At 60.6% G+C, this 26,814-nt stretch overlaps 2 protein-coding genes across 9 annotated transcripts; one reads left to right on the top strand and one right to left on the bottom strand.

Moving 5' to 3' along the window:
• The first annotated feature begins 101 nt into the window (after positions 1 to 101).
• ARHGAP44 (Rho GTPase activating protein 44) lies at positions 102 to 19,102 on the top strand. 6 transcript variants are annotated; one of them, XM_015880113.2, is made up of 22 exons: positions 103 to 276; positions 6,935 to 6,974; positions 7,445 to 7,549; positions 7,648 to 7,724; positions 7,837 to 7,948; positions 8,158 to 8,234; positions 8,799 to 8,916; positions 9,714 to 9,782; positions 9,889 to 9,970; positions 10,401 to 10,528; positions 10,641 to 10,752; positions 11,322 to 11,403; positions 11,775 to 11,855; positions 11,937 to 12,050; positions 12,240 to 12,331; positions 12,831 to 13,011; positions 13,432 to 13,449; positions 13,720 to 13,941; positions 14,782 to 15,159; positions 15,433 to 15,548; positions 15,637 to 16,020; positions 18,245 to 19,102. In XM_015880113.2, the coding sequence occupies exons 1-22, from the start codon at positions 224 to 226 to the stop codon at positions 18,385 to 18,387; spliced, it is 2,784 nt and encodes a 927-aa protein (XP_015735599.1). In that variant the 5' UTR covers positions 103 to 223; the 3' UTR covers positions 18,388 to 19,102. The 6 variants fall into 6 exon arrangements, 5 of the variants coding, with proteins under 5 accessions (XP_032304217.1, XP_015735599.1, XP_015735596.1 ...); XR_001558875.2 differs by lacking the exon at positions 14,782 to 15,159 and having other exon boundaries at positions 224 to 276; positions 15,637 to 15,798; positions 15,897 to 16,020; positions 18,245 to 18,355; XM_032448326.1 differs by lacking the exon at positions 13,432 to 13,449 and having other exon boundaries at positions 102 to 276.
• On the bottom strand, positions 18,803 to 26,472 carry USP43 (ubiquitin specific peptidase 43). 3 transcript variants are annotated; one of them, XM_032448324.1, is made up of 15 exons: positions 25,748 to 26,472; positions 25,416 to 25,556; positions 24,669 to 24,730; positions 24,320 to 24,412; positions 24,031 to 24,166; positions 23,698 to 23,821; positions 23,250 to 23,310; positions 23,068 to 23,173; positions 22,626 to 22,723; positions 22,468 to 22,545; positions 22,268 to 22,394; positions 21,854 to 22,183; positions 21,358 to 21,571; positions 20,829 to 20,966; positions 18,803 to 20,748 (listed from the first exon to the last, which is right to left on the bottom strand). In XM_032448324.1, exons 1-15 carry the CDS (start codon positions 26,210 to 26,212, stop codon positions 20,168 to 20,170), a joined length of 2,754 nt encoding a protein of 917 aa, XP_032304215.1. In that variant the 5' UTR covers positions 26,213 to 26,472; the 3' UTR covers positions 18,803 to 20,167. The 3 variants fall into 3 exon arrangements, with proteins under 3 accessions (XP_032304215.1, XP_032304214.1, XP_015734999.2); XM_032448323.1 differs by having other exon boundaries at positions 21,358 to 21,516; positions 21,865 to 22,183; positions 25,748 to 26,471; XM_015879513.2 differs by having other exon boundaries at positions 21,358 to 21,516; positions 21,865 to 22,183; positions 24,669 to 24,733; positions 25,748 to 26,126.
• Positions 26,473 to 26,814: the final 342 nt, after the last annotated feature.

Below are 26,814 nucleotides of genomic sequence, written 5' to 3'. Positions count from 1 at the left end.
GGGGCGGTGCAGCGCGGGGCGGGCAGCGCGGAGCGGGGGGCGCGGAGAGCGGCGGCGGGGCCCGCGCAGGCGGAGGGAGGCGCGGGGGCGGCGGGGCCCTGTCGGCCCGGTTCGGTTCGGCTCGGCCCGGTGCGCACCGGGCGGGGATGCGGGAGGGGCGCCGGGAGCGGTTCCCCTCTGCCCGCCCGCGGCCGCGTAAAGGGGCGTCCGCTCCGCCGCCACCATGAAGAAGCAATTCAACCGCATGCGCCAGCTCGCCAACCAGACCGTGGGCAGGTAGGGACGGGGACGGGCCGTGCGCCCCGCCTGCACCTGCCCCGCACCTGCCCCGCACCCAGCCCGCTCCATACTTACACCCTGCTCGCTCCCCACCTGCGCCCTGCTTGCACCCTGCCCTGCCCCCCAGCACCGGAGCACATCGCTCCCCACTGCTCCCCTACCCCAGCTCTCCATCACCCTCGGGTGCTCCCCCAGCATCACTGCGTGCAGCCGCACCCATCCCTCGAGGGCTCCCCCCGGCTGAAGCTCGGGGCTGTGGGGCCGGCGTGGTGCGGGGTGGCACACGTTGGGGTGTCTGTGGGGGTGTGTGGGTGCCGTGGTGCTGTCCGGGCCCATAGCCAGACCCGCGGCTTTGCCGGCGGTTGTTGTGTAATTCCTGAGATTTTGCAGCGGTTTGGGGGGGGGGAGGGTGGAAGGATTTCTCCTTTTCTTCTTTTGCGACTCCAGCACGGCGCCAGGGCTGGGGCAGGGCTGTGTGCGGTCACCCCGTTACTGGGGGCTGCTCCTTGTGTCCTCTATGGGGCTGCCACCGTGCTCCCATGGCTGTGATTATATCCCTCCGTGCATCCTTCCTTCTCTCCTTGCATCTCTCCCCGCATCCACTCCTCCATCCCTCCATCCATCATCCCTCCATCTTCCTCCTTCCTGAGATGAGCGATGGGGACGAGTGGCTGCAGCCCGGTGCCTCATCCATCCCACAGCACGGCCGCAGATGGCTGCAGGTCCCCACCGGCACCGAGCAGCCGGAGCACGGGGATGGATGGAGGGGGCTGCGCCGGGCTCGGATCCATCAAGAGGAGCAGGGATTGGGCTGGAGGGACACAGCTGCTGCCAGCCCCGTGTGTGCCCCACGCGTCAGCCTTTAAAATGGGGTCACCGCCAGCCCCAGAGCCCTCCTGCCTCGCTGCTGAGCTCGGGGCGGGTGCAGAGCTCCGGGTATCGGCCGTGTGGGAGATGCTCGCGGCAGGTGACGCAGGCAGGAGCGTGAATTCACAGCTCGGAGTGTTGCGGGGCTGTTTGTGTTCTGCTCCCCAGGCTGGGGACCGGGTAGGGGGAAGCTCTGCTCCGTAGGGCTCAGTAAGGCAGCCGGCCTGTCGCCCATGTTTGCAACGCTCCCGTTCATGCACGGGTTTCTCAGCAGGCAAATAAATAAGTAATCCTTTGCCGTGCTCTGCTGCAGCACTGCCTTGTGACCGGCTGGGTCCGTGGGTGCGGGGCTGGCAGCCCTGCGGTGCTGGCACCCTGGGGACGGGGATGGGGACAGTGTCCTGGATGGGTGGTGGAGGGTCTGGAGGCCATCCCTCAAGTTGCTGTAAGGGGCACTGGGGATGCTGGAGGCAGTTTGCGCTGTGCCGTGAAGATGGGAGGGGGTTCCCAGCTGATCCCACTCCTCCCAACAAGCCCTGTGGGTGTAGTTGTCTTCTCCCCAAGTGAGTGTGGGTTGGGGACAGGGGACCAGAGCTGCCATCCCCAGCTCCGTGCTCCTGCGCCAGGGTGTGCCCAGGGGGCAGCTGGGGGCTGTGCCCCTCTTAAGGACATCACTGCCATGGCTTGTGTTAGGCTCACAGCCTGGGCCGACGGGCTGATCCATCCTGCCACTCCCACACTTGTCCCCATTGTCTGGCCAGCCCCTGAGCCACGCACCTGTATTAAAATCATGTTTTGAATAGTGCCATGCCTCGGGGAAACCCCTCCGGTCCCCACTCCAGGAAGCATTAGCACCCAGAGGAGCAGCGCTGCCCCTTCCCCATACAGCTGCCCTTTCCTCAGCACCTCGAGCTTTGGGTGGGGGCCAAAGGCTGCTCCGTGCCATTTACTCCTTTTGTTTACCACGATAGAAAAAGGGGAAGGGCAAGAAGAGAGGGCAGAAGGGAGGAAGGAAATGGCCACTTGGTTCAGCGCTGTACTACTCTGCCATCCCCTCCTGCTGTCCTCTGCTACCTCCCCTCTGTGCCCCACTGTGCCCAGTCCCAGGGCTGGCTCTGTCCCTGCTGCCCCTCGCAGCCCTTTTCCCAGCCCTCTTATAAACACAAACACACACGGGGCTGTGGGAATCCTGGCTTTGCTTAAAGGAGGTGGAGAACCAGAGGTGCTCATCCCTGGGACACAGTTGGTGCCCAGCCTGGAGCATCACCCAGCCTGGATGCAGCCTGGATACATCTCCATGGGGTTGAAAGAGGGAATAGAGATCAGTGCGTGGCTGTGATGCTTGCTGAGTGCTCCTGCTTTATTCCTGTGCTTCCCCATTCCATGTGTGGGGCTGCCAAGGCCGTGGGGAGCAGCTGTGATGCTGCTCCTGCACATACAGCACCCGCCTGGTTTCCAGAACTGTCTGAGTGCCGATTTCTCTCTGTCAGGAAGGGAACGGGCAGCGGCAGCCTCATGCAAAGTGACACTCCTGGGTGCCTGAAGGCACAGCAGGCAGCTGGGAATGCAGTCATGGGAAGGGATGGGGGGGGAGCAGGGGGATGTGTCCTCCTTGGCATCGTTTTGGGGTGTCTTTGGGAGGCAACAAGCTCTATTCCTGGGCAGAGCCTTTTCCTCAAGCATCGGGATGCCTACGCTTCAAGCTACAGGCTTTAAATAGAGAGGCTTTTTTCTGCATGCAGCCTTGGAAGAAGCAAGGATGGGGGGAGGAAGGACGAGCTGCATCGCCGGGGATTTTCTGATGGGGTTTGCAGCAGGGCACAGCGTGATGTGTGTTGTGGGGTGCAGCTCACTGTCAGCCTGCAGCCCCCAATCCCATTGCCCACCCCAGGCAGACCCTGGGCTCATTGGGCTCAGGGAGCAGAGATGTGGTGGCAGCGGGCGCAGGCAGCCAGCCGGGTATTTTTATCCTCCTCAGCCAGCAGCGCTGGCGAATGGAGCAATGAAATATTAATGGAGCAGTCTGAATGTTTTGTCCCCAAATTGCACATAAATCACCGTCACTCCTCCCGGCTCCCTGAACCCACAGGGATCTGCCAAATCCATGTGCTGTGGGGTGGGGGCAGGAGATTCACGCAAGGTCCAGCCCTGGTTCTGTGTGCTCCTGGCAGCAGCTCTGCACGCAGGGCTGTGCCTTAATTAAAGCCTCCTTCTGACTCACTCCCCATCAGCAAAGCCGAGCAGTGCCATGGGGTACCCGAGCTGCACGCTGATCTGTGCATGGCAAAACCCCACTCAAAGGTGCTGGCACCCAGGGGTGCAGGTGGAGCTGCTGGGGGATGATGTAGGGCAGGGAGCTACACAGCTCTGCCCTCGGGATGCTCCTTCCTGTCCTTGGGAACTCGTCCTTGGAACTTGAGGCTGTTTGTGGGATGCAGCGCAGCCCCCACAGCTGATAGACCACATCCCAGCTGCATCGACTCTGGGGGATGGTTTTCCCATTTGGGGAGAATATTGCAGCAAAATGCTGAATGGGATTTGAAATGGTCAAAAATCGAGGCTGTGCTTCTTGTGTTGGTGGGTTGGTGCATCCCCAGAGCTCACTCTGTTGTGAAAGCATAGCTGGAGCTGTGTACTGATGCCCATACATGGGGATATCCATGCGTGGGGGCATCATAGCAGGATATGGGGCGTTCCTCCACCTCTCCCATTGCTCAGCCCTGGGGAAGCCATCTCACTTTGCTTCGGGAACACGCTGTGATGTGAAGCCTGGATTCTGCCTCCTGCTTCTGGGCTGGGATGCTCATGGGGAAGCAGACGCTCGCTGCAGCTCCGGGGTCAGCGCGCAATTTCATGTTGGAAGATTACGCAGTGTTTATCACTAAATCAAATTAATTTGCTCCATTGGTGTTGATTTCCAGTGGCAACAATTGGTTTGCACCGAAGCCAAGCAAATTGTAGCTGTATCCCCCGCTCATTTGCTTCCAATTCCATGTACTAATTGTCCCCTTCCTCCCAGATGCTCTCAGGGTCTGCACAGTGACCGAGGCTGAGAATTGCCTGGATTTGTGCTGAGAAAAACAGCTCTGGGGTGGGAGTGTGGAGGGGAAGGGGAGGAGCGTGATCTGTGCCTGGCGGAAAGATGGGAGAGTGCACAGAGCTGCTAATCCCCCCTGCCCAACACAGAGCAGAGTCTGGGCACTGCAGGGGGGGGGCATTCCTAGGGCACAGGGTTCGGCTGCAAGACGGCAGCACTGCTGCCAGGCTGCTTTCCCAATGGGTTTCTTTGGGTGTGAGTGAGTTGTTGTAGGGCAGCGTTGTTGGAGGCACCCGTGGGGGACAGTAAAGCCACAAGGAGGAGGCACAGCAGCCCTTCCAAAGCCGTGTTCATTATAGACTGAGGTGCTGGAAACATCACGGGTAGAATGGGATATTTCCAGCACAGAGCTGCCATGCAATCTGATGGCAGTGGAGTAAGACAATGTGATTTCTCCCCCCCCCCTCCCCCTTATAGTCTTTATATGTAAAACAGCAATCTGGAACGGCTTGTTCCGGGAGGCTGATGTGCGTTTGGAGATGCTGCTTGGTTCTCACACCCCTGGGTGTCATCTCCACATTCTGGAGCAAACACAGGGATGAGATGAATTGGTTGTGGGTTTCTCTCAGCGTTCTGGAACAGTTTCTGTTTCCTTCAGACAGAGGAGCTTCTTTTCTTCCCCTTCTGCAGAGCCGGGCTGTTTGCTGGTGGGCTCCCAACCCACCCAGTGCCCTGTGGTAGGGCAAGGTGTGGGTGCTGTGCTGAGTGTTAAGGGAGGTTTTCTTGTGCTGCATGTGCTTGAAAGCAGAACAAGGCCAGATTTTGTTAGCCCGTGTGCAGTGTTGTTTTCTGCTTCCTGCACATGCATTATAACACGTGGTTGTTTTGTGACGGCTGGGAGAGATCTGCCCAAGCTGGACAGCCCCAGGCGTGCTAACCACCATTTGGCTGTCCAGAAAAGGAGAAAGCACACACAAAAATGTTCGGAGCATTTTCTGAATGGTGATGGGCTGTTTGTATGGATGTGAGTGAGGAGCAGGGTTCTTAGTGCACCCCAGGGCTGAAGTGGGGATGGAGCACAGAGGAGGTGGCAGAGATGCTTTGCTTCTGGAGCTGTGCATGTGTGAATGTGAATGTGAATGTGAATGTGCACGATGCTCTCACGTCTCTCTGCTCCTTCCTTCCTCTCCATGGATGCTGAATAGATGGAGCACCACGTCTGCTCGATCTGCTTCTGTACAGCAGATACACAGTGCTGAACGTGTTCTGCTCCTGGTGCCTGGGATGGGGAGCACTGTGTGGGTGCTGTGTGTGGGTTTGCTCTCTGTTGCCTTTGTTTTTTTTGCTGCTTTCTCCCACATTCGGGATAACTTTGCACCATTTCCAAGCCTGCCCAAAAGAGCCGAAGGTGATTTGCAGGAGAGGAGTAAAATCCGACTAGCTCTTGCTTTTGTTTTGTTTTTAAATGCAAGGGATCCAAAGCAACCGCCTTCCCCAGAGTCTCATTTCTCACCTACCATTACGGCTGGGCATAAAAATCTTTGCTGCCTTCACCCATCTCCATCTGCACACAGGTGGGCACAGGTGTTAGCACGGTGCCTTGGAGGTGCTTAAATAATGCAAGGTGTGGATGACCGATGGGATTTTGCTCTGGAAGGCAGAGTGACAGCTCCATGAAAGGGTTTGGGAGTGTCCCAAAGGAGCATCCAGACCCCTGTGGCTGTACCCCCTGCAGGTGAAGAGCTGTTCCATCACTTTCCAAGTACAGGAGATAGCGATTCATACATTTAAATCCAATTCTTTTTGAATGGAACCAGATGGGCTCTCTGTGCCTCTTTCAAATAAACTGCCTTAAATCGGACGTTATGACAAGTTTCGTATGCAAGCCAGATTTAGCACCGTTAGTTCAGAAAGGCTTTGAGCTCAGCGTGCTCGCCAGCGACCTCACAGACATCCCTGCTGGGAGCTGTGCTGCTGCCATGGCCTTGCAGCTTTCTCTCCATTATTCTTCACTGCACTGGAACAGGTTGCACAAGGAGGCTGTGGATGCCCCATCCCTGCAGGCATTCAAGGCCAGGCTGGATGTGGCTCTGGGCAGCCTGGTCTGCTGGTTGGTGACCCTGCACACAGAAGGGGGTTGGAATGAGATGATCACTGTGGTCCTTTTCAACCCAGGCCATTCTGTGATTCTATGGTTCACTTCCACTTTCACATTCTTTATTTCCTCTTTCTCGCTCTGCTCCCACCTTTTCAGCACTTCATCTCTGCAGCTCAGTCTCTCACTGCTGAGGAAACAGTCTTGGCTATTGGAAGGCAAGGAGAGCTGGGTCAGGTTGGGTGCTGTTTGGAAGGTCAGAGGATGTGGCTGTGCTGCAGCTTGTTGTTAACCAGTGCTGAACATGGAGAGCACAACCTACCTTTGCATTTCATCTCGGTTCCGTGCTCTATCCAAGCACATTACCAAAGCTGCAAAAAGCCCCTCAGGTTATGAATGCAGATTACACTGTGCCATGGTGTAACTGTTCCCCTCATGCCAGTGGTGCAGCATCACTGCATGCAGGACCTCCTGGGTCTGCAGGTAAATTGTGCACATCTGCCTCTCTGCAGCAAAACAGCCCCATCCCCAGGGGAGCTCAGCACAGCACCGGGGCTGGGCACAGTGCCACATCTGGAGCAGAGGGGGACAGTCCCCTCCTTTAGGAACACCTGGCCATCCCATCACCAACCTCTAATTTCCACCTTTTCCCACAGGGCTGAGAAGACAGAGGTGCTGAGCGAAGATCTCCTGCAGGTGAATTGCTGCTGCCTGGTGCTGGGTGTGGGATATGACTGTATCAGCTTTGGGTGGAGTTCTTGGGCTGCCTCATGGCTGTCCCCTGGGGGGGGTGGTCACACCTGGGGAGGGGAGGAGGATGCTGGCAGACATTGGCACTGTGTGGGTTGGTTGCTCTCCCAGTTGATCCTCCAGATGTTGTGCTTTCTGCTTCACTGTGTGTTTCCCCCCCCTCTCCCTGATGCTCCCGGCTTCATTTTTGGGCAGATGCTGACGCTCGGTGACTCATCTCACTGAGCTTTGGGATCATCTTCCCAGCTCAGCCAAGGCCGTGCCACAAACCAGGCAGCTCTCAGCCCTGGGTGTGGGGGTTCACCAGCTTGGATTAAGCAAAGCCCTCCTTGGGGAGAGGAGCTCTCAGCCAAACTCCCTTTGGTTGGAAGAGTCCCACAGGACGGGACAGGGCGGTGATAGTGATGTGCCCACAGGTGGAGAAGCGTCTGGAACTGGTGAAGCAGGTCTCCCACAGCACCCACAAGAAGCTGACAGCATGTCTGCAGGGCCAGCAGGGTGTGGATGCCGACAAGCGCTCGGTGAGTTGTGTGGATGGGTGCACACACATGTGCCATGCCCGAGCACATGGGCTGCCCTGCAGTGTGCAGGGCCTGATGGCACCATGCTCCCTTTGCAGAAGAAGCTGCCGCTGACAACACTGGCACAGTGTCTGACAGAGGGCTCAGCTGTGCTGGGTGATGACTCCCTGCTGGGGTAAGAGGTGCTGGTGTCACCGTGTCCCTACAGCACCACCATCCCCATCCCACATCCCGCTGCCTGTGGTCAGGATGGCTGCCCACCCTGCCCCAGCCATTGTGCCTTGCAGGAAGATGCTGCGGCTGTGCGGGGAGGCGGAGGACAAGCTGGCACAGGAGCTCATCCAATTTGAGCTGCAGGTGGAGAGGGACGTCATCGAGCCGCTCTTCATGCTGGCTGAGGTGGGCATGGCCAGCTGGCCCCACTATGGGCTCTCCTGGCCTCCTTGTGCTGCTCTTTTCTGCTTTCCTGAATGCAGAGAGGAGTCAGTGCTTGTGTTGCTGAAACACATTTCCAAACAAGTTGTTGGAGGGATGAGCTGCATTGCCTTCCTAACGCTGCAGTGAGTCAATGGCTTTTTTCATCCTCCCCCACCCCTGTGTTGCTGCAGGTGGAAATCCCAAATATCCAGAAGCAGAGGAAGCACTTAGCAAAGCTGGTGCTGGACATGGACTCCTCAAGGACGAGGTGGGAACTGCTGCTGGGCTGGCTGCAGGGTTGGCATCACTCCTTGTGTGGGGCTCCACCAGTGCTGCCCCAGCAGCATTGGAATTAAGTTGTTGCATGGAGGCAAAGAGCCAGTTGCTCCTCCTGTTGTAGAGCAGTGCTGGGTAGGCAGAGCTCTGCTGGGGCCGTGGGATGTCCTTTGGTGTCACCCCATGTCCCAGGTGATGCTGTGGTGGGACCTGGGGGCTGTTCTGAGGCAGTTTGCAAACACTTGGAAAACTGTTGAGTTTGCCCATTCCTGCACAAGGAGACAAGGGCAGGGGTGTCTGCAGGGCTGGGGCATCAATGCCCCATTGCTGCCCAGTTACTTCAGTTTCTCATCCCACCTGCCTGAGGCTCCTTTTGGAAATGATTGCTGAATTGGAGCTGGAGATATTTGTGGTTGGGATTAGCTCATGCATCCAGCACAGGTTGAGACCCTGGTTCTGAGCCCTGGGGAAAACCACAGTCTGGCAGGGGGTCCCGGGGCTGCCCACGAGCTCTGTGTGTCCCCTGTGTCCCACTGACACAGTTCTGTGTCCACAGGTGGCAGCAGTCTGCAAAGTCTTCGGGGCTGTCGAGTAACCTGCAGCCATCGGGTGCCAAAGCTGATGCTCTCAGGGAGGAGATGGAGGAGGCAGCAAACAGAGTGGAGATTTGCAGGGTACTGCTGGCCAGGGCTTGGGATGGGATCAGCCCGGGTTGTGGTGGGGCTGTGGGGGGGTCAGGGGGCAGTGTTGGGGCAGTGTGGTTTGGAGACAGCCAGGGCTGCAGCATCCCCTTGCAGCCCAGTGGGAAGCCTGCAGCATCACTCCACTGCCTCTGCCAACCCCATTGCCCACCAGAAACCCCTCCCCTTGCTCATTCCCTGCCCAGAGCAGCCCTGTCACAGCCCCACCTTCTTCCTGCACTCACTGGGCATTGTAAGGTGCTTGTACACAGCATGTGCCACCCTCAAAAGTAGGTGCCATCCCAGATCTGGATGATGCTTGCCACTCATGGCTCCTCTGTCACCTGCATCCTATGGTCCTCAGGAGCCTGAGAGAATCCCATCCCTGGGGTCAGGGAGTTCCTCATTGCTTACACTGAGCCCTGTGGGGACAGATCTCCTCCAGCAGGGACACAGCCAGGACTGGAGTGGCCTCAGAAATCTGCTCTATCCCTATGCTGGCTGTGGTCCTGCATGGAACCAGGAGCTGGGCTTGATCCTTGTGGGTCCCTTCCAACTTGGGATGTTCTGTGGCTCTATGAAGGAGCTGTATTGAGAAGGCACGAGGGCAGGAGTCTTTGCAAAGACCAAAGTATGGGAGGGTGAAGTGCAGCAGAAGGCAGAGCTGAGCAATGCTGCTGGTTATGTGGCATCTGGGCACGCCTCTGTGCTGCACATCTAAGGATGGAGCCTTTGGGCTGTGGTGGCCACTGTAGTGCTTGATGTGAGCTCCTGCCTCCGTGCTCCCACAGGACCAGCTCTCGGCTGACATGTACAGCTTCGTGGCCAAAGAAATAGACTATGCAAACTACTTCCAAACGGTGAGCACTGTGCTGGTTCCCCATCCCCTTGCTCACTGCTGCTGCCCTACCCCATGCCCTTGCCATGGTGGTGACACTGGGTGCAGTCTGTGCCATCTCTCTGCAGCTGATCGAGGTGCAAGCTGAGTACCACAGGAAGTCACTGGCACTTTTGCAGAATGTGCTGCCTCAGATCAAGGCCCAGCAGGGTGAGTGCATGCAGAGCTCAAGGCAGGTGGTGGCAAGGTGTGAGCTGGGGGTGCAGAGCCCATCACCTCACCTTGCAGGATAACTGTGCAAGCAGGCTGAGGCATCACCCCACAGTGTGCAGCAATGCATCCCCCTTGTCCCTGAGCTGGGGGAATGTCCCCATCCCTTGGGGTCACCGCACTGTCCCCCCTGCAGCCACCCAGGTCACCTTTGTGTTCTTCCCTTTTGGTCCTATGCGTTAGGATCAGGAAATGTGATCCCATTTTGCATGGATTCCACCTTTATAAGGCACTTTTGAGTTGGCTGGGCTGGAAACTCAGGGCTGCGGTGTTGCAACAACACTTCAAGACCTGCTGAACCCCTGAGCTGAAGCCCAGGGCAGGGTGGGGAGGACGCAGGGTGCATCCTGTCAGCCCTGTGCCCTCACAGAAGCGTGGATGGAGAAGCCATCCTTTGGGAAGCCGCTGGAGGAGCATCTGTCTGTCAGCGGGCGTGAGATCGCCTTCCCAGTGGAGGCCTGTGTCACCATGCTGCTGGAGTGTGGCATGCAGGAGGAGGTGGGTGCCCATAGGGACAGCCCCGGCTGCCTCCCATGGCACGGGGATGAGTGGCCGGGGGGACCATGGGGTTGTTCCCTGGTGCCGACGCTGTCCTGTGTGCTGTGCCAAGGGCCTGTTCCGTGTGGCTCCCTCTGCATCCAAGCTGAAGAAGCTGAAGGCTGCCCTGGACTGCTGTGTGGTGGATGTGCAGGAGTACTCGGCCGACCCACATGCTATTGCAGGTGGGGAATGTGGGGGCTGCTGCATGGGGGGTGCCCTGGGCCCCAAAGGGTGCTGCCTTGCACCCAGAGGCTGCTTTCAAGCCCAAATCTCACCGGGTGCATGCACCTCTAGTGTCTCAGGTCTCCCTCCCCACACTGAGCAGGAGATGCTCTGCAGGAGCAAGGGGTGGTCAGGGATGCACATGAGTCCTAATGGAGTTTGCAGTCTTATCTCTGCTGCTTCTGCAGTGGTGCAGGATGCTCCCTGCATGCAGAGCCCAGACTGCTGTGCTGTTAAGTATTGGTTTGGTTTAAATGCAAACGAGGTTCTCACTTCCCTGCTGTGCTGCAAGGTGTGGGCTCTGGTTCCCTATCAGGGAAGGCACCAAGGGCCTCTGTGGGGCTGTGCTGAGCTGGAGGGCATGGGGTGCCCAGAGCATGGGGCAGTGATGGGCATGTGCCTGGCAAAAGGGAGACAGAGGCGCTGGGGGGGTACAAGTGAGAGGGGAAAGCTACATGGGGAGAGGTGGGGTGGAAATTCAGTGGGTGCTGGGTTTCAAGGAGCCTCCATGAAACCTAATGTGCTGCAGGAGCACTCAAGTCCTACCTGCGTGAGCTGCCAGAGCCGCTGATGACGTTCGAGCTGTACGAGGAGTGGATCCAGGCCTCCAAGTGAGTCCAGGATGGGAAGTGGTCTTGGGACTGGATTTCAGGAGGGTCCTAACAAGCAGATTTTTGACCCATGGTAGTTCCCCTGGGGTGAGGGTGCTGAGCACAGGGGCTTGCAGCCCACGTGCAGAGGCTGCTGGCACTCCTGTGCACCCATCTGGGCACTTTCCTTGAGTTATTTCTGACCCAGTGGCCTGTGTTTGGGTCCAAGGGCTCTGTGTGATGTTCCTTGGGCATGGCATGCCCTAGCAACAAGAATGGCCTCGATGTATAAGCTCTCCTATACAGTGGTAAAGGAATGAATGCCCTGATGTGAAGCACAGTGGGTTGGTGTTTTGGGGAGTTGGGGACACACAGCTTTTCCCCTCCTGTAGCATCCCAGAGCAGGAGAAGAGGCTGCAGGCCCTGTGGAACGCCTGCGAGAAGCTGCCCAAGGCCAACTATAACAACATCAGGTGAGTGCGGGGCAGTGAGGGGCTGTGCTGGGGCTGCAGAGGGCACATCCCACCTCACCATGTCTGTGCTCACCCCTCCAGGTACCTGATCAAATTCCTGGCCAAGCTGACCGAGTACCAGGACATGAACAAAATGACACCAAGCAATGTGGCCATCGTGCTGGGTCCCAACCTTCTGTGGCCACAGGCGGAAGGGTAGCGTATGGTCATGGGCATGCATGATGCAAGGGTGCAAGGGGGTTATGGGGGGTGAAACCACAGGAGGTTGGTTCCCATGATGTGCGTGGTAGAGCCAAGGGATGGGGGGCTGCAAATCCCAGTAGGAAGTGGGGTTGGGGCATGGTGGAATGGCAAACTGTCGAGCCACTCCCTGCTGTGTTGCAGGAATATCACGGAGATGATGACGACCGTCTCTCTGCAGATTGTGGGCATCATTGAGCCGCTCATCCAGCATGCTGACTGGTTCTTCCCTGGAGGTAGGCTGGGTCCCGTGCTGCATTGGGATGGGGCAGAATGGGTTGGGGTGAGATGGAATGGGGTGGGGTGGAATGGGATGAGGTGGGATGCAGTGAGGTGAGATGGATGGGATGAGGTGGAATGGGATGGGATGGGATGGGATGGGATGGGATGGGATGGGATGGGATGGGATGGGATGGGATGGGATGGGATGGGATGGGATGAGGTGGATGGGAAGGGATGGGATGCAGTGAGATGGGATGGAATGGGATGGAATGGGATTGGGTGGGATGCAATGAGATGCAATGAGGTGGGATAGGACTGGATGAGCATCATGTGTCCTGGGTGGGTGAGAGGACCAACATAACTTATGCCAGCAGTGGGATGCACCCAGCTACTCCATGGCTCTGTTGTGGGCAATCCTGTGGTTTAGATAGCACCAGGAGCACCTCCACCCTGCATCCCAGCCCCTTGCTGGGGACACACAGACTGATGTCCCTCTCTCACTTTCCTACCCAGACATTGAATTCAACATCACTGGCAATTATGGCAGCCCCATGCATGTGAACCACAACGCCAACTACAGCTCCATGCCCTCCCCAGACATGGACCATGCCGACCGCAAGCAGCACGACCAGGCACGGCGGCCGCTCAGCGTGGCCACGGATAACATGATGCTGGAGTTTTACAAGAAGGATGGGTAGGGCCTGTTTGGGGCTGTGGGATGGGGAGCTGGCATTCCTCCCCAGGGTTGGAGTTGTGTGCGAGCTGGAGGTTGGGTGGTTCCAATGGGAGGACCCTGTTGCCCGTGCTGGGGATGCGCTCTTCCCCCAGGGATGCTGAGATGAGATATGAGGGCACTTGGATGAGATCTAAGGGTGCTTGGATGAGACCTGGGCTTGTCGCAGCCCCCATTGCTGGTAGTGGGAGCAGGCTGGCCTCTGTGTCACCTCCTGTGCCCTTCTTGGTGCTATGGACCCAGTTCTGAGGCTTCCCCATCTCCAGTACATGTTCCTCCTACCAGTGCCCCAAGTCTTCTCAGCTCTTTTTCCAAGCTTTTCACCCCATGTCAGGCTTTAGCTTATTTACCACTAATAACCATCTGTTTCTGTCCATGCAGCCTTAGGAAAATCCAAAGGTATGGTGTTCTCTGCGGCAGTTCCAGGCGGGTGCTGGGAGGATGCTGGTGCCCTCATACCAAGGCAATGGGTGATATGGCTGGTGACACCAGCCTGTCATGCAAAGCCATCCCACCCTGTTGCCATGGGGGTTTATTCCCAGCAGCTTCCCAGTGGAGGAGACATTTGCAGGGGCTCAATGGGAGCAGCATTGGGTGGGGGACACCAGCAGTGCCTCAGCGTGGTCCCATCTTGCCATGCGGTTGCTGAGGCCCCATCTTTGTCCCCAGCATGGGCGTCAGGGTGATGGACACCTCGTGGGTGGCACGTAGAGGCACCTCAGGGGCACGCAAGACACCCGCCACCCCCCCAGCCACGCAGCCCCCCGCACCGCCCGCCGAGCTGCCCGCCACGCCGCACTCTCCCATCCCTGAGCAGGTTCCTGATGTGTCAGCAAGCCCCTCATCTCCTGCCACCAGCTTCGGCTTCCCGCCCACAGCCGAGCGGGCAAGGTATGGACCCACGTCCCTATGTGTCTGTGGCTTGTCCCCATGGTGTCCCTCTGGTGTCCCCGTTGGGACCAAGCTGAACTGGGTTTCCTCGTGGGACTATTGCACTGCTCACAGTGGTGAGCTGTAATCTGCTGGGCTGGCAGTGATCAGAGTGAAATCCTAAAGGAGTCTAGCATTCCCCAAGCTCTTCACCCAAGATCCATGTCCTCCTGCAGTTCACGTAGGTCATATGGAAGGAAGCACCGAAGTTGTGCCATCCTGCCCCGAAATGGGGAGCCTTCTTCTCCTGCCACCCTGCAGGGCTGCAGTGTGCCATGGCAGAGTGCTGGCCAAGCACCCAAGAGCTGTGTTCTGGTGCAGGGCCGTGCTTATAGCAATCCCACCTGTAGCCCTGGGTACCCCGCAGCCTCTCCCTGCAGTAGGGGTGCCTGTCAGGACCCCTCCACTGTGCCGCTGATGCCTCGCTTCAATGTCCTTTGTGCCAATCTGCTTCTGCACTGCTCTTGTCATCTGTAACATGGTGACCCATGCTGGTGCTGCTGCCTTCCCCTCATCTGTCCTTCTCCATCCCTGTGCTGGGCTGCCATTGGCACAGGGGCTCCATCCCAGCAATGGAGCTCCCACCCCAAGCAGTTCTGCAGCCGTGGGGAAGGGGCTGTCCCTCAAGCTCCCCCTGTTTTGATGTTGTCCTCCCCTCTGAGCAGCCCCAGGACTTGTTCCCCTGGTGCTGCTGCCTTGCTGCTGCTCTCGCTCCCCTCCTGCTGATGCTTCTGCTCACGTCTCTTTTTAGTTTGTTGTTCTATCATTTTGCTGTCTGTGATCTTTTTGGACATTTTGCAGCACTCGTGGTGTGCCGCCCGCCTGGCCGGATTGCTGCTACAGCCTCCCCTGCCCCAAGGACAAGCGGGGGTCCCTGGCCCCTGGTCCCCATCCCTGTCCCCTGCCCTGGACACAGCCTGCACTGCGCCTCTGGCCGGGCTGCAGCCAGAGCCTTCCTCCCTCCCGCTCCTCCTCCTCTTCCTCCTGCTCCCCTCAGTCACTTGCCCCCCACCCTCTCCCCAAGCCTTGCTCCCTGCTGGTCCCCACACCACGCTCTCTTGCCCCATGGCACTGCCCGCTCCCCATCGCTGCCCCTCTGCTCCTCCCCACCCCCCGGCCCCACACACTGCCCTCTCCCCCTGGGGGCGGCCGCATGCCTGCGGGAGCCAACCTGGCCAGGTAACTACCCCTGCCACCGTGGCTGTCCCTTGTCCCTGCTGTCTCCAGGGATATGGCTGCTGGCCATGTGTTGGCTTGGCTGCAGCATGGCCTTTGTGCTAAGAAATTGCTTTAAATTGCAATTAAAGCATAGCAGATCAATGGGTGCCCTTGAGCACCATGGCCCCATGGCACGCAAGGCTGTGTGCTTTGCACAAGGATGCTGCCATTGCTGGTCTTTGGGCATAGGGCACTGGGAGCAGAGCTTCTCACTGCTATCCCTTGTCCCTGCAGCACACTAAAGCCCAAAGAGCTGTCCCCCATCTCCACGGCGCAGAAGGGCGGCGGGCAGCAGCCCATGGGCACACCACCATCCCCCGCTGAGCAGAGCCCGCGTGCCCCACGCAAAGGTGGGTACCCAGCTGTGTGTCACCCCCCGGCCCCCTGACTGCTGTGTGTCCATCTCTCCATCCTCCTGTCTGTCTGTCTCTCCCACAGCCTCCAAGAAGCTGGCGCCCATCCCACCCAAGGCACCTTCCTCGGGGGGCGCATCGGAGCCGCCGGCGGGCCAGCCGTCCCCCGGCAGCCTGTCCCCTACCCCGCCGGGCACCCCCGCTCCCTATGGACTCGCATACCCGCAAGGCTACTGCCTGGCCTCAGGTCAGCTGTCCCCAGCCGCCGCACCTTCCCCGTCTCCTCCTCCTCCTCCTCTTCCTCCCCTGGGCAGCTCTGTAACCAAATCTCGACCCGTCCCCAAGCCGAGGCAGAGGCCCTCGCTGCCGCCGCCGCAGCCCCCCACGGCCAGCGCGTCCGGCTGTAGCCCCCAGCCCACGGAGCCCCCCCTGCTCGACGCCGTGGCCCCCGGGGAGAGCGTGCCCACAGGTAACCCAGCCGCCGCGGGACGCAGCCGGGCTGCGCCGGGAGCTCAGAGCGCTCTTGGGCACGGCTGCTGCCCAGGGACAACGTGGGGACCCTGCGGCACCGCCGAGTCAGCGGGATGGCTGCTTGTGCCCTGGGGTTTTGTGGCAGCGTGGCTGGGAAGATGGCAGCGTCTGTGGGAAGGTGATGTTGTGTCCAGGAAGGTCACCTTGGAAAGGTGGAAGAGTCCTTGGGAAGGTGGCGATGTGTCCAGGAAGGTGATGGTCACCTTGAGAAAGGGATGGTGTTCTCAGGAGTGGGGCAGTGCACTTGGGAAGGTGGCAAAGCTCCTGGCATGGTCACAGGGTCCCTAGAGAGGTGGAAATGTACTCAGAAAGGTGGCAGCATCCTTGGGAAGGTATCAGGGTCCCTAGGAAGGAGATAGTGTGCCTAGAAAGGTGCCAGCCACCTTGGGAATGTCACAAGGTCCTTGGGAAGGATGCAGTGTGCCCAGGAAGGTAATGGTGACCTTGGGAAGATGGCAGCATCCTTGGGCAGTGGCCAAGGCTTTGGAAGGTGGCAAGAACCCTGGGAAGGTGATGTTATGCCCAGGAAGGTGACAGCAACCTTAGGAAGGTGGCAGCATCCTTGGGAAGGTGACAGTGACATTGGGAAGGTGACAGGATCCATGTGAAGGTGACATTGTGCCCTGAAAGGTGACAGTGTGCCAAAGAGTGTTACCCAGGGAGGCAACAATGAGCTTGGAAAAGTGGCAGCATCCTTGAGGAAGGTGACAGTGTGTCCAGGACGGTGACAGTGACCTTGGGAAGGTGGCAATGCACATGGGATGATGACAGTGTCCTCAAGAAGGCAGCATTGTCCCCTGGAAGAGCGGCAAGTGTGCCCAAATAAGAGGGCAATGTCCTTAGGAGGACAGCACGGTTCTTGGTAAGGTGACAATGTCCTTGGGAAGGTGACAAGATCCCAGGGAAGGTGGCAGTGCCAAAAGAAGGTGGCGGTGTGCCCAGGAAAGTGACAGTGTGCTCAGGAAGGTGGTAATGACTCTGGAAAGGTAGCAGCATCCTTGGGAAGGTGGCGTTGTCCTCAGGAAGGCTGTGACATTGCTGGGAGGGTGGCAGTGTTCCCAACCAAGAAGGCAGTGTCCTCACAGAAGGTTGCCATGTGCCTGGGAAGGTGGCAGTGACCCAAGAAAGATGGCAGTGTCCCCTAGGAAGGTGGCAATGCCTCCATGAAGGTGGCAGTGTCCCCAGCAGGATGGCAGCATCTGGGGAAGGTGGCAAGGACAGCAATGATGCCACAACCACCGTGTGCCAACCTGGTGGCACTGGGTTTTGTGCCCATCCCCCTGTGCTATCCATGCAGCAGTGCCATGCAGGGCTGCAGAGCGTGGGGGGCAGCACCAGGGTCAGCAGGAGTAGCCCCATCTCCTAAGCAGTGCTGTCCCCAAGGGCCACGCAGTGCTGCCTTGTCCATGGGGATGCTTTGGCAGTGAGAATGCTGTCCCAGTCACCTGGCTGGCAACTGGGCTCACTGTGGTGCCCACTGCATGTGGCTCTGCCTGTGAGGGCGGATGGAACAGGGGAGCTGTGTGGAGACAGGCTGGGCTTTGCTGGGCATCACACCCCAGCACTGGTGCATCCCTGGCGTTGTCCAGGTGTGGGTGCACCCAGACACTGTGCCCAAACATCAACACACTCATACAAATGCAGCACCAGCACTGCATCTCAGTGTTGCACACAGACATGGGTGGCATTGCACTCTATCAGCACACCCCATGGAGTACATCCAAGCATGGGTGCAATCTCAGCGTTGCATCTGAGCTTTGTATCCATCCACACATCAGCGCACCCAGGCACTGCTGCAATCCCAGCATTACATCCACACATTGGTGCAGCCAGGCACTGCACACCGGCATTGCATCCAAGCATTGATGCAACCCCAGCATTGCAACCCAGCATTTTATTCTTGTGTGCCTGGTGCATCCCCAGTGCATTGCACCCAGTGCTTCCCCAGTGCTATATTCCCATATTGGAGCACTCAGGCACTGCACCCCAGCACTGCGTGCAGGCATTGCCTTGGAGCCAGCAGCAGCTGGTGGAGGCAGGCAGGAGCAGCAGCTGTCCATGGGGTGGCTTTCTCCAGGCTCATGCCACACTATGGCACGTCTCCCCCCCTCCCCAACGCCGCTCCCCGCCGCCCCTCACGCCGCTGTCTGTGCCCGCCGCAGGTTTGCTGCACTTCGAGCTGCCGTCCATCCACCTGGGGGGCGTTGAGGCCGCTTTGCGCCGGGACCCGCTGGACGCCGCGCAGAGAGTGCAGCTGAAGGGCCCCGCGGAGGAGGAGGAGGACTCGGAGAGCACGGCCCTATGACGGCGTCCCCTCCGCCCGTCCCTGCGGCCCCCAGCCCCACAACCCGGGCGCTGTCGCTCTGTAGTTGGGTTCGGTTCGCCTTATCCAGACTTTGCCTTGTGACTCGGTGCCTATGTCCCCCCCCCGGCACGTCCTCGTGGTGGCAGCGGGGCTGGAGAGGCACCGGTGCCCCATTCCCACCCCATTTCCCCCCCACCCCGATTTGGGGCAGCAGCCCAGGGTCTCGTCTCCCCGCTCCGTACCCCCCAGGGCTGGGATATGAGGACGGCCCCATAGCAATAAGGAAGGCGTGGGGCACGGCCCTGCCCCCCGTTTGCTGTCGTCGTGGGTTGGTGGCGTGGAGCAGAGGCTTTGGTTGTGCATGCAAAGACAAAGTCACCTTTTATCCTTTTCAGAGAGATGACATATATATATATCTGGTGGGCATAGATATATATATATATTATATATTTGTATATATAGAAATATATATATATATATTTGTTTTATTTTGAGCCATTCCATCCAATCTGGTGTACAAATGGACCACGTCCATGGGAACGCTTCGTGGCCCAGCTCTGTCCCCGTGTGCTGCACTGCCCCGACCCCTCCCCCTCCATCCCCCCCATCCCCACTGCTTCTGCACCACCACGATGTGACCCATCACCCGCAGCACGGGGCCGGGCGGGGGGGGCAGGAGCAGCTGGAATAAACGTGCACATCGCTGTGGAACTCAGCCCCCAGCCTGCCTTCATTCGACGCCTCCCGCGGCTCTGCAAGCACTTGGGAAGGGGCTGCTCCAGGACGGGGTCAGTGAGGGTTGGGGGACAGAACGTGCCCCCAACCCCCATCTCCATGTGCCTCACCCACTCAGAGAGGGAAACTGAGGCAGAAAAGGGCTGCTCAGCCCACAGACACCCCCAAACCTCAAAGCACCCGCACTGGAAGGTCCCAAAAAGGTCATTAAAAAGCACCAAGAAACACCCAGTGCTGCCCCCCCCCCGGCGCACACCGCGCTCCTTTCCTGTCTTTAACAGAAACGGCAGCGGGGGGAACCACACGATGCATAGCCCTGAGTGTGCCAGCAGCCCCGCAGCCCAGCCCTCACTGCCAGCAGCTTGTAGAAAACGGCATCTCTGCATAAAACTCTCTGTATAGAATAAATACTCTCCCTCCCAACAGCCCCTCTGCACCACAGACCCCTTGCTTACTCCCAATAAGGCATGGGCTGAAAGGTGCAGGGATGCTGAGGCTCAGCACAGCACAGCTGGGTGCAAAGTGATCCCTGAGTGCAGCGCACCCAGGGCTGGTACCCAGGTGCAGGATGCTCACAGTGCAGGCACACCCCGACTTTGGGCACCCCGTTGCATGATGATCCCAGTGCAGGTGGTGATGGATTCCCTGATGCAGGATGCTGCTGGCACAGGGATGCCCTGCTGTCAGATAGCCCAGAGCTCAGTGCTCCCATTGCTGGATGCCCCCAGCACCGTGCGCCCAGCCCTGGGATGCTGATGATGTGGGGATGCCCTGACTGCATATGGCCCATGGCACAATGCTCCCGGTGCTGGGTACCCAGGTGCAGGATGCTCCCAGCACAGGGATGCCCTGTTTGCAGATACCCCACTCCACAATGCTCTCGGTGCTGGATGCTCCTAAAGCCATACATGCAGCTGCAGGATGCTCCAGGCTCTGGGTAGCCAGGTGTTGGACACCAATGGCACAGGGATGCCCTGACCCCACAGCACGATGCTCCAGGTCCCACCCGCTGCCAGCTCAGCCCCACAACCATCCCCGCCCCTCCTCAGAAGCTGGACTCAGGCACAGCCCCGTGCCGTAGGGTCGCTGCCCGCTCCCTGCCCCGTGTCCCCGCAGTGGCCCGGCCCAGCGATGCTGAGCGCCGCATGGGGTGTGGGAGCCGTGGGGGGAGGCAGGCCGAGCTCTGTGAGCGCCGGATGGTCCCGTCGGGGCTGCGGGGGCCGTACCGTGACTGAGGGGTGCCCTCCTGCCGCAGCCGGGGGGGTCCCGTCTCCTGCTCTCCGCTCCGTGTGGGGCTTTTGGGGCACGAGATCCCAGTGGGGCCGGCGCTGTGTGCCCGGCGTGGTGCTGGTGTGCGGTGGGGGGGCTCCGTGCTCTGTGTGCTGCCCACCGCATCGCTCAGCACGGCGTTCTGCTCCGCATGGGGCACACGGGGACCGCCCCCACCTACCGGCCCCATTGCGATGTACGGCAGCAGCTGCCCAGGGGCCGCCCGAGGGCGAGAGGCGAAAGACCACCGCATGGGCACAGCCCTGGGGGGGACCATGCAGCGGGCGGGGGGCGGCAGCTTGACGCTGAGGCTGCGGCTCTGCACCCCCCGCACCGGGGGCCGGGCCTCGAAGCCGCCTGCAAGGAAAGGGAGCATGAGGGAGGTGCGGGTGGTTGCACGGGGGCTACGGGGTTCAGGGCAGCAGGGGGGGGCTCACCTTGCTCCTGTGCGATGTTAAGGTCCGGGCTGCAGGTTGGGGATGGGCGGGGAGCTGCAGGCTGCGATTCTGCGCTGTGCTGCTTGGTGCCCCCCAGCCGGGCCGCCCAGTGGTTCAATGGGGCTGAGCTGTTACTGCCTGCGGGGAGCAGGGGCTGCAAGGGGGGCACAGTGCCAGGGGGTGGGGCTGGGGGCTGCAGCAACGTGGGAGCTGCAGTGAGCAATGTGCACATGTGGGCATGCAGGGAGTGTGCACGGAAGCATAGGGATGTGTGCAGTGTCTGCATAATGCTGTGCATGCAAGCATGTGTGTGCATGGAGCTGTGCTGCATGTGAATGCATGCTTGCCTGCTGCACTGCCCATGTGTGGCAATGTGTGCACACATACCTGCACACAGCTCATGCACACACTTTGAGTGCACATGCATGTGCATCCAGCAGTGCTGTGTGCAGGCACATCGTGCTGTGTTTGCACGTGCATTTGGCTGGGGGTGCTGCCAAGGTGCTGACAGCAGGGTGACACCGCTCACCTCTAGCAGCGCTGCTGGCTGACCAGGCAGGGATGGCGTTGCGACGCTGGTAGAAGAGGATGTAGGCACTGCGGGTGCTCACCTCGTCCTCCCGCACCCCCTCCACCGTGCTGTCATCGTAGCTGTACCAGCGCCCGTCCATGGAGTTGCAGCAATACGCTGGGGCAGGGGTGAGGGAGGGGGGAGCAGGGGGCAGGGCCCCCCCTGGCCACCCCTCCCCACAGCAGAGATGGAGCCCATCACGCTGCTCTGCCCCACTGCACACCCCCTGCAATGCCCGTGACCCCACACCATGCACCCCAGCCCCACACCCTTCCCCCACTGGCTGTTCTTATGCAGCACAATCCCAGCCCCACGCCATGCCCAAGTCATACTCCTTACAGCAACCCCCAATCCCACGCCATACCCCACTGCACACGCCATGCAGCTGCACACCCCATGCAGCACCCCCATCCCCCCACCCCAGGGCTGTGCCTTTCTCCCTGCCCCACAGCACCCTCTGCTCACCGGTGTAGTGCCCGCCCTGCATGCTGCCGTGGTGGTTGCAGACAGCATAAAGGTCATACAGAGCATCCGGGGGGCAGCTCCGGGGTGGGCGCAGGGGGTGCTGCCATCGTCCCCCTCCCGGAGCCAGGTGTGGGGCCATGTCCAGACCACGCAGGGGGAAGCGGACCAACGTGCTCAGCTTGTGTCGGCGTTGGGCCACCTGTCGGAAGCGCTTCAGGTGGATGATGAGGATGTCTGGCAGCGTCCAGAGGCGGAGCTGCACCGTGCCCTGCTGCGGCACCCGGCAGTGCGGGCAGCGCCACGCGTCATCTGGAGCCAGCTGGGGGCACATACTGTGAGCACCCCAAAATGAGTGTGTATCCCCCCCCTCCTGACCCCAGCACAGCTTTTTGGGTGCCCCCACCTGCTCCTCCTTGGTGTAGAGCTGGAAGCACTCATCCAGCGTGCAGCTGTGCTGCTGGTGTGCCACCTGCTGCAGCCGCACACTGTCTGCGTCCTCAACCTCCTCCTGCTGCATGCTGCCAAAAAGCCTGAAGGGTGGGAGGTGAGGAGGGGGTCAGGGATGGAGCACGGGGCTGTGGTGCCCCCCAGTGCTGCACTCACCGCTCCTTGGTGCCAATGTCCCACTCCACTGTCAGCACCACATGGGGGGGCCCACCGGCAGGGCTCTGCTGCAGCACCCTGAATGGAGCATCCCAAAGGGAAAGGTGTGGAATGGGGCCACCCTGTCCCTGCAGGGCTTTGGGGTGGCCCCCCCTCACCTGTCAATGGCTGCGTGGCACAGCGGGTGTGGGTCCTGAGGGGACAGGTAGGTGCCAGGCTCCCCAGCCACGTGGATGCGGAACTGTGGTGCCGTGCCCTGCAGGGCAGCACAGTGAGGTGATATGAGGACACATCAGCAGCCACAAGGAGCATCGGGGTGCCAGTGGGGCCGGAGCACCACCCCACACCTCGGTGTCCCCGAGTGGCCCCAGTTCTGCTCTTGCACCCATGAATGGGACACCCACAGGGACTGGCATTGGGCCCCATGGACAGCTGCAGTGACTTGCCATGGGCTCCATTCAACCCTGTGGATACCTGTGGCATCCAGTGACACAACAGCCACCCAGGGCAACAGGGACATGGCTCACAGGGACACCATGGCCACTGGTGGGGTCACCACGGCCCCCCATAGGACAACAGGGCCCCCCATAGGACACCCACCTGCATGGTGCTCCTCATCATACCGCGCAGCGGGGCCAGCACGTCGCGCTGCAGCTGTGCCCAGGAGGCACCGCGCTCCACCTGCAGCACCAGCGGTGGGCCGAACCTGGGGATATGGGGACGTGGTTGGGGGGCACAGGGACATGCAGGGGGGCTGTATGTGGGGCAGGGCATGGCGGTACCTGGCGCGGTGTGGGCCGGTGCCCGCCACGTGGCACAGCAGCAGCAGCACGGGGTGGGCGCCTGCGGGCAGAGGGTGAGCGCGGTGCGGCCGTGCCCGTGGGAACCCCCCGGGGGGACGGATGGGGACACTGGGGTGACAAGGAGGGTGTGGGAAAACTCCCGCTAATGGGAACCATGACAGGCTCCTACCAATCGCAGCAGAAGGGGAGAAAGGTGCCACCAATCGCAGCAGAACATGCACCTGCCTCCGACCAATCGCAACAAAACACACCTCCCTCCCATCAATCCCAGCTCCCACCAGTCATTGGGAGGTGAGCACAGATGCCACCAATCCCAGCACAGCAAACACCAGCATCCCACCAATCCCAGCACAGCACACCTGCCTCCCACCAATGACATGGGGACACCGGTAGGATGCCACCAATGCCACCATGTGGTATCCAGTACCTGGGGGGGCTTCGGGGGGGGCCTGCAGGGCATACAGGGGTGCCCCTTGCCCAGCCATGCTCAGCTCCTTGGTGTCATCCAATGAGTGCAGGAAGCCCTGAGGGGACACCTCGGCCAGGATGACCTGTGGGCAGCAGGCAGTACAGGGCACTGGACGTGGCACTAAGTGCAAATACATGGCACGAAGCACATGGTGCAGTACACAGCACATGACAGCACATGGCACATACAGCACAGCACACGGCATAGCACACAGTGCAGCACAAGGCACATAACACAGCCCAACACGGCACCCGGCCCAGCACACAGGGGCTCTGTGGGCTGCCCCGTTACCTGCTGTGGGGGCACATCCCCCTCCTGTGCCACCATCTCCCGCAGCTCCGCAGCCGTGCCCAGCAGTGGCACCGCCAGCCCCACGCGCAGCGAGCGCCCGCCTTCACGCTGCAGCACCAGCGTCACATTCAGCGCCCTGGGGACACCACAGTGGGGATATCACACGTGCCCCAGGTGTGGCGGTGCCAGCATCCATCCCTCCTTGCTGAACACCGCCACCTCCTGTGCTCTGAGTTCTCCCCAGATGGCACAGATGGCCCTTTTTGGAGCTGGACACTCATGCGCTCACCTGGTCTGGCGCACAGGGATGGGTAGAGAGATGCACAGGAATGGGTCGAAGGTATTGCTCTGCTTCCGGCAGTGCGGGCATGTCAAGGAGGACCTGCACGTATGGGCACATCTCTGAGTGCCATTGTGGGCCATGGGGGCATAACCCTGGGGGGCTGGGTGGCCACAAGGCACAGCCACATCCTGCAGTGTGCGCCTGGCATGAGGCACAGCCAGAAGCTGGGCACTGTCAGCCCTACTGCACAGCCATGCAGGGACGTGGCTCAGTGCTGTGTTGGCCACAGCAAAGCCAGGCGCAGCTCAGCCCCCCTCCCAACACCACAGGGCCACATCCTGCCCACACAGCTCACCTGTATTGTGCCTGGAAGTGGCTCTGCACAAAGCTCTCCCCACTGCTCTGCTCTGCACTGCTCTGCTGCAGGGACACAAAACAAATGGGGTAAGCCCAACACCAGCATGGCCCTTGTGGTCCCCACCATCCTCAGGCATTGCTGTGGGGTCCCTGCAGTCCGTGTGGCATGGGGACCCAACCCAGTCCCACTGTGTTCAGTCTGCTGTCCTGTGAAACAAGTGCACCTGGGGCAAAGGTACCCAACACACAGCAGCAATGGGATGAGGAGCACCAGGAGGTGCTGTCAGAAGGACCAGGCTGCTTTTGGAGGCAGGACATTGTGGTGATGCAGTGAATAAGCCTGAATATATTTGGAAGGGACAATGATTCTCCCAGAGCCATCTGCTGGCAATGGGTCCCGCTGAGCCTGACACATCCTTGCAGTCCACTGGGGGCCAGGGCCCATCTGCTGTGTCAGAGGGGAGCCGGGGGAGGGAACTCAATGTACCCAGTGCCTGTGCACCCTGCAGGACCCCAAACCTCCCCACATTCCCCATGGGCTCCTCCTCCTGTATTGTCCCCAGCAGATCCAACCTGTGGCCCTCAGCACTCAGATCTGTCCTCCCAGGACACAGAATGGATGGAGGGGGGGAATCGCTGCTTTCACGGTGCAGGAGCTGACCAGGCGGGCACGGTGCTCCCAGGGCTGCCCCAGCTCAGTGTGGAGGGATCTGGGTGCTCTGCCCCCTCCCCCGGGGACACCCACCTGGTGGGCAGCGCGGGGTCCCGCTGTGGGCGAGGCGCTGCCCAGGTCCTCGTGCATTCGGTCCAGCAGCCACAGCAGGAACTCGAGGGCGTCGTGCTGCGCGTTGCCGCGGAACTGCGCGCCGTGTTTGGCCACGATGCTCTGCGGGGCAAGAGGAGATTCCCATCCCGTGCTCAGCGGGGGGTCCCCACGACCCCTCCCCATCGCATCCAGCTCGGTGCAAAGCGCAGCTACACCCCGGGAGGAGCCGCCGCCGCCCGCCCCGTCGCGGAACCGCCCGTGGAGCGCCCCGACCCCACCCCGGGTTAACTCGGATCCCGGAGCGGCCGTACCTGGAACTCAGCGGAGAGCCGCGGGGTGTACTCCAGGCTCCAGAGGGCTCGGACCAAAGCCGCCAGGCGGTGCGTGACCTCCGCGCGGGCCCCGCGGGTGCGGTAACGGCCGAGCGCCAGGAACTCGGCGAGCGGGGCGGTGTTGCTGAGGCACTGCACCACGGCGTTCATAAAGCACGTGTTGCCGTGGTTCCGCAGCCCCTGAGCTCCGGGCGGCCGCGCCCCGCACCCCGCAGCCCCGACCCCAACGCCCCGCGCCGTCTCCCTTCTCCCCGCGCTCCCGAAGCCGCCCTCGTCGTCCTCGTGCTGCGGCTGCCGCCGGCCGTTCCGACCCCCTCGACCCCCGGCCAGGCGCGTCCAGACGCGCATCAGCCGCCCCGCCAGCCCCCCCAGCCCCCGCAGCGCCCTCCGCCGCCCCCCGACCCCGCGCCGCCGCCGCCCGGGGCCGCCCCACGCCGCGCTCATGGCCACGGGCGGCCCCCGCCCCAACCCGGCCCCGCAGCGCTATGCATGGCTCCGGGTGGGCTCCGGGTGGGCTCCGGGTGCCCGCTGGGTGCCCCCCGCCGGTGCGGGGCTGGTGCGGGGCCGGAGGTTTTGTGAGCGCGGGCGGCTCCTCCCCCCGGGCCGGGCTGGACCCGAGGAAGGGACGGGGAAAGCGGCGAGGAGGAGAAGGAGGAGGAGGAGGAGAGGGAGGAGCGTGGGGCTCCTGTTGGACCTCATGCAATTGGCCTCAGCGCATCGATCGGCTCGTGCGGGGTGGGCCGGACCTGCGTGATCCCCGCTGCTGTGGGCGTGGGTGGGAGGGAAGAGCAGGGGGAAAGCGAGGGCACCGGGAGGGGGGAAACTTCTACTCCGAAAGAGTGTTGAGTGGCGATGCGTTGGCACAGCTGCCCGGGGAGGGTGCGATATCCTCCTGTAGGAGACACCTCGCTCGCTCTCATCCATCTAATTAAATTATAGATAGCACGCTAAGTTATTTAGTGCCCGCATTAAAGATGGATGGGCGCTGCCTTTTTGGGAACGAGGCAGGCGAGCAAGTGCTGCTGTGCCGGGGAGCACCACGCCGC

The sequence above is a fragment of the Coturnix japonica genome, chromosome 18 (assembly GCF_001577835.2).
Source record: "Coturnix japonica isolate 7356 chromosome 18, Coturnix japonica 2.1, whole genome shotgun sequence".
In the NCBI taxonomy this organism is placed as follows: domain Eukaryota; kingdom Metazoa; phylum Chordata; class Aves; order Galliformes; family Phasianidae; genus Coturnix; species Coturnix japonica.
The sequence above is the reverse complement of the archived record's forward strand: the minus strand, read 5'-3'. Positions and strand labels throughout refer to the sequence as shown.

Coding starts and splice junctions, on each gene's coding strand:
- ARHGAP44 (XM_015880113.2), top strand. CDS start 224: ATGAAGAAGCAATTCAACCGCATGCGCCAGCTCGCCAACCAGACCGTG. Junction 11,404..11,774: donor GAGTGGATCCAGGCCTCCAA/GTGAGTCCAGGA, acceptor CCCCTCCTGTAG/CATCCCAGAGCAGGAGAAGA. Junction 11,856..11,936: donor GCCAACTATAACAACATCAG/GTGAGTGCGGGG, acceptor TCACCCCTCCAG/GTACCTGATCAAATTCCTGG.
- USP43 (XM_032448324.1), bottom strand. CDS start 26,212: ATGAGCGCGGCGTGGGGCGGCCCCGGGCGGCGGCGGCGCGGGGTCGGG. Junction 22,724..23,067: donor TGATGAGGAGCACCATGCAG/GTGGGTGTCCTA, acceptor GCTGCCCTGCAG/GGCACGGCACCACAGTTCCG. Junction 22,546..22,625: donor TGCCACGCAGCCATTGACAG/GTGAGGGGGGGC, acceptor TGCTCCATTCAG/GGTGCTGCAGCAGAGCCCTG.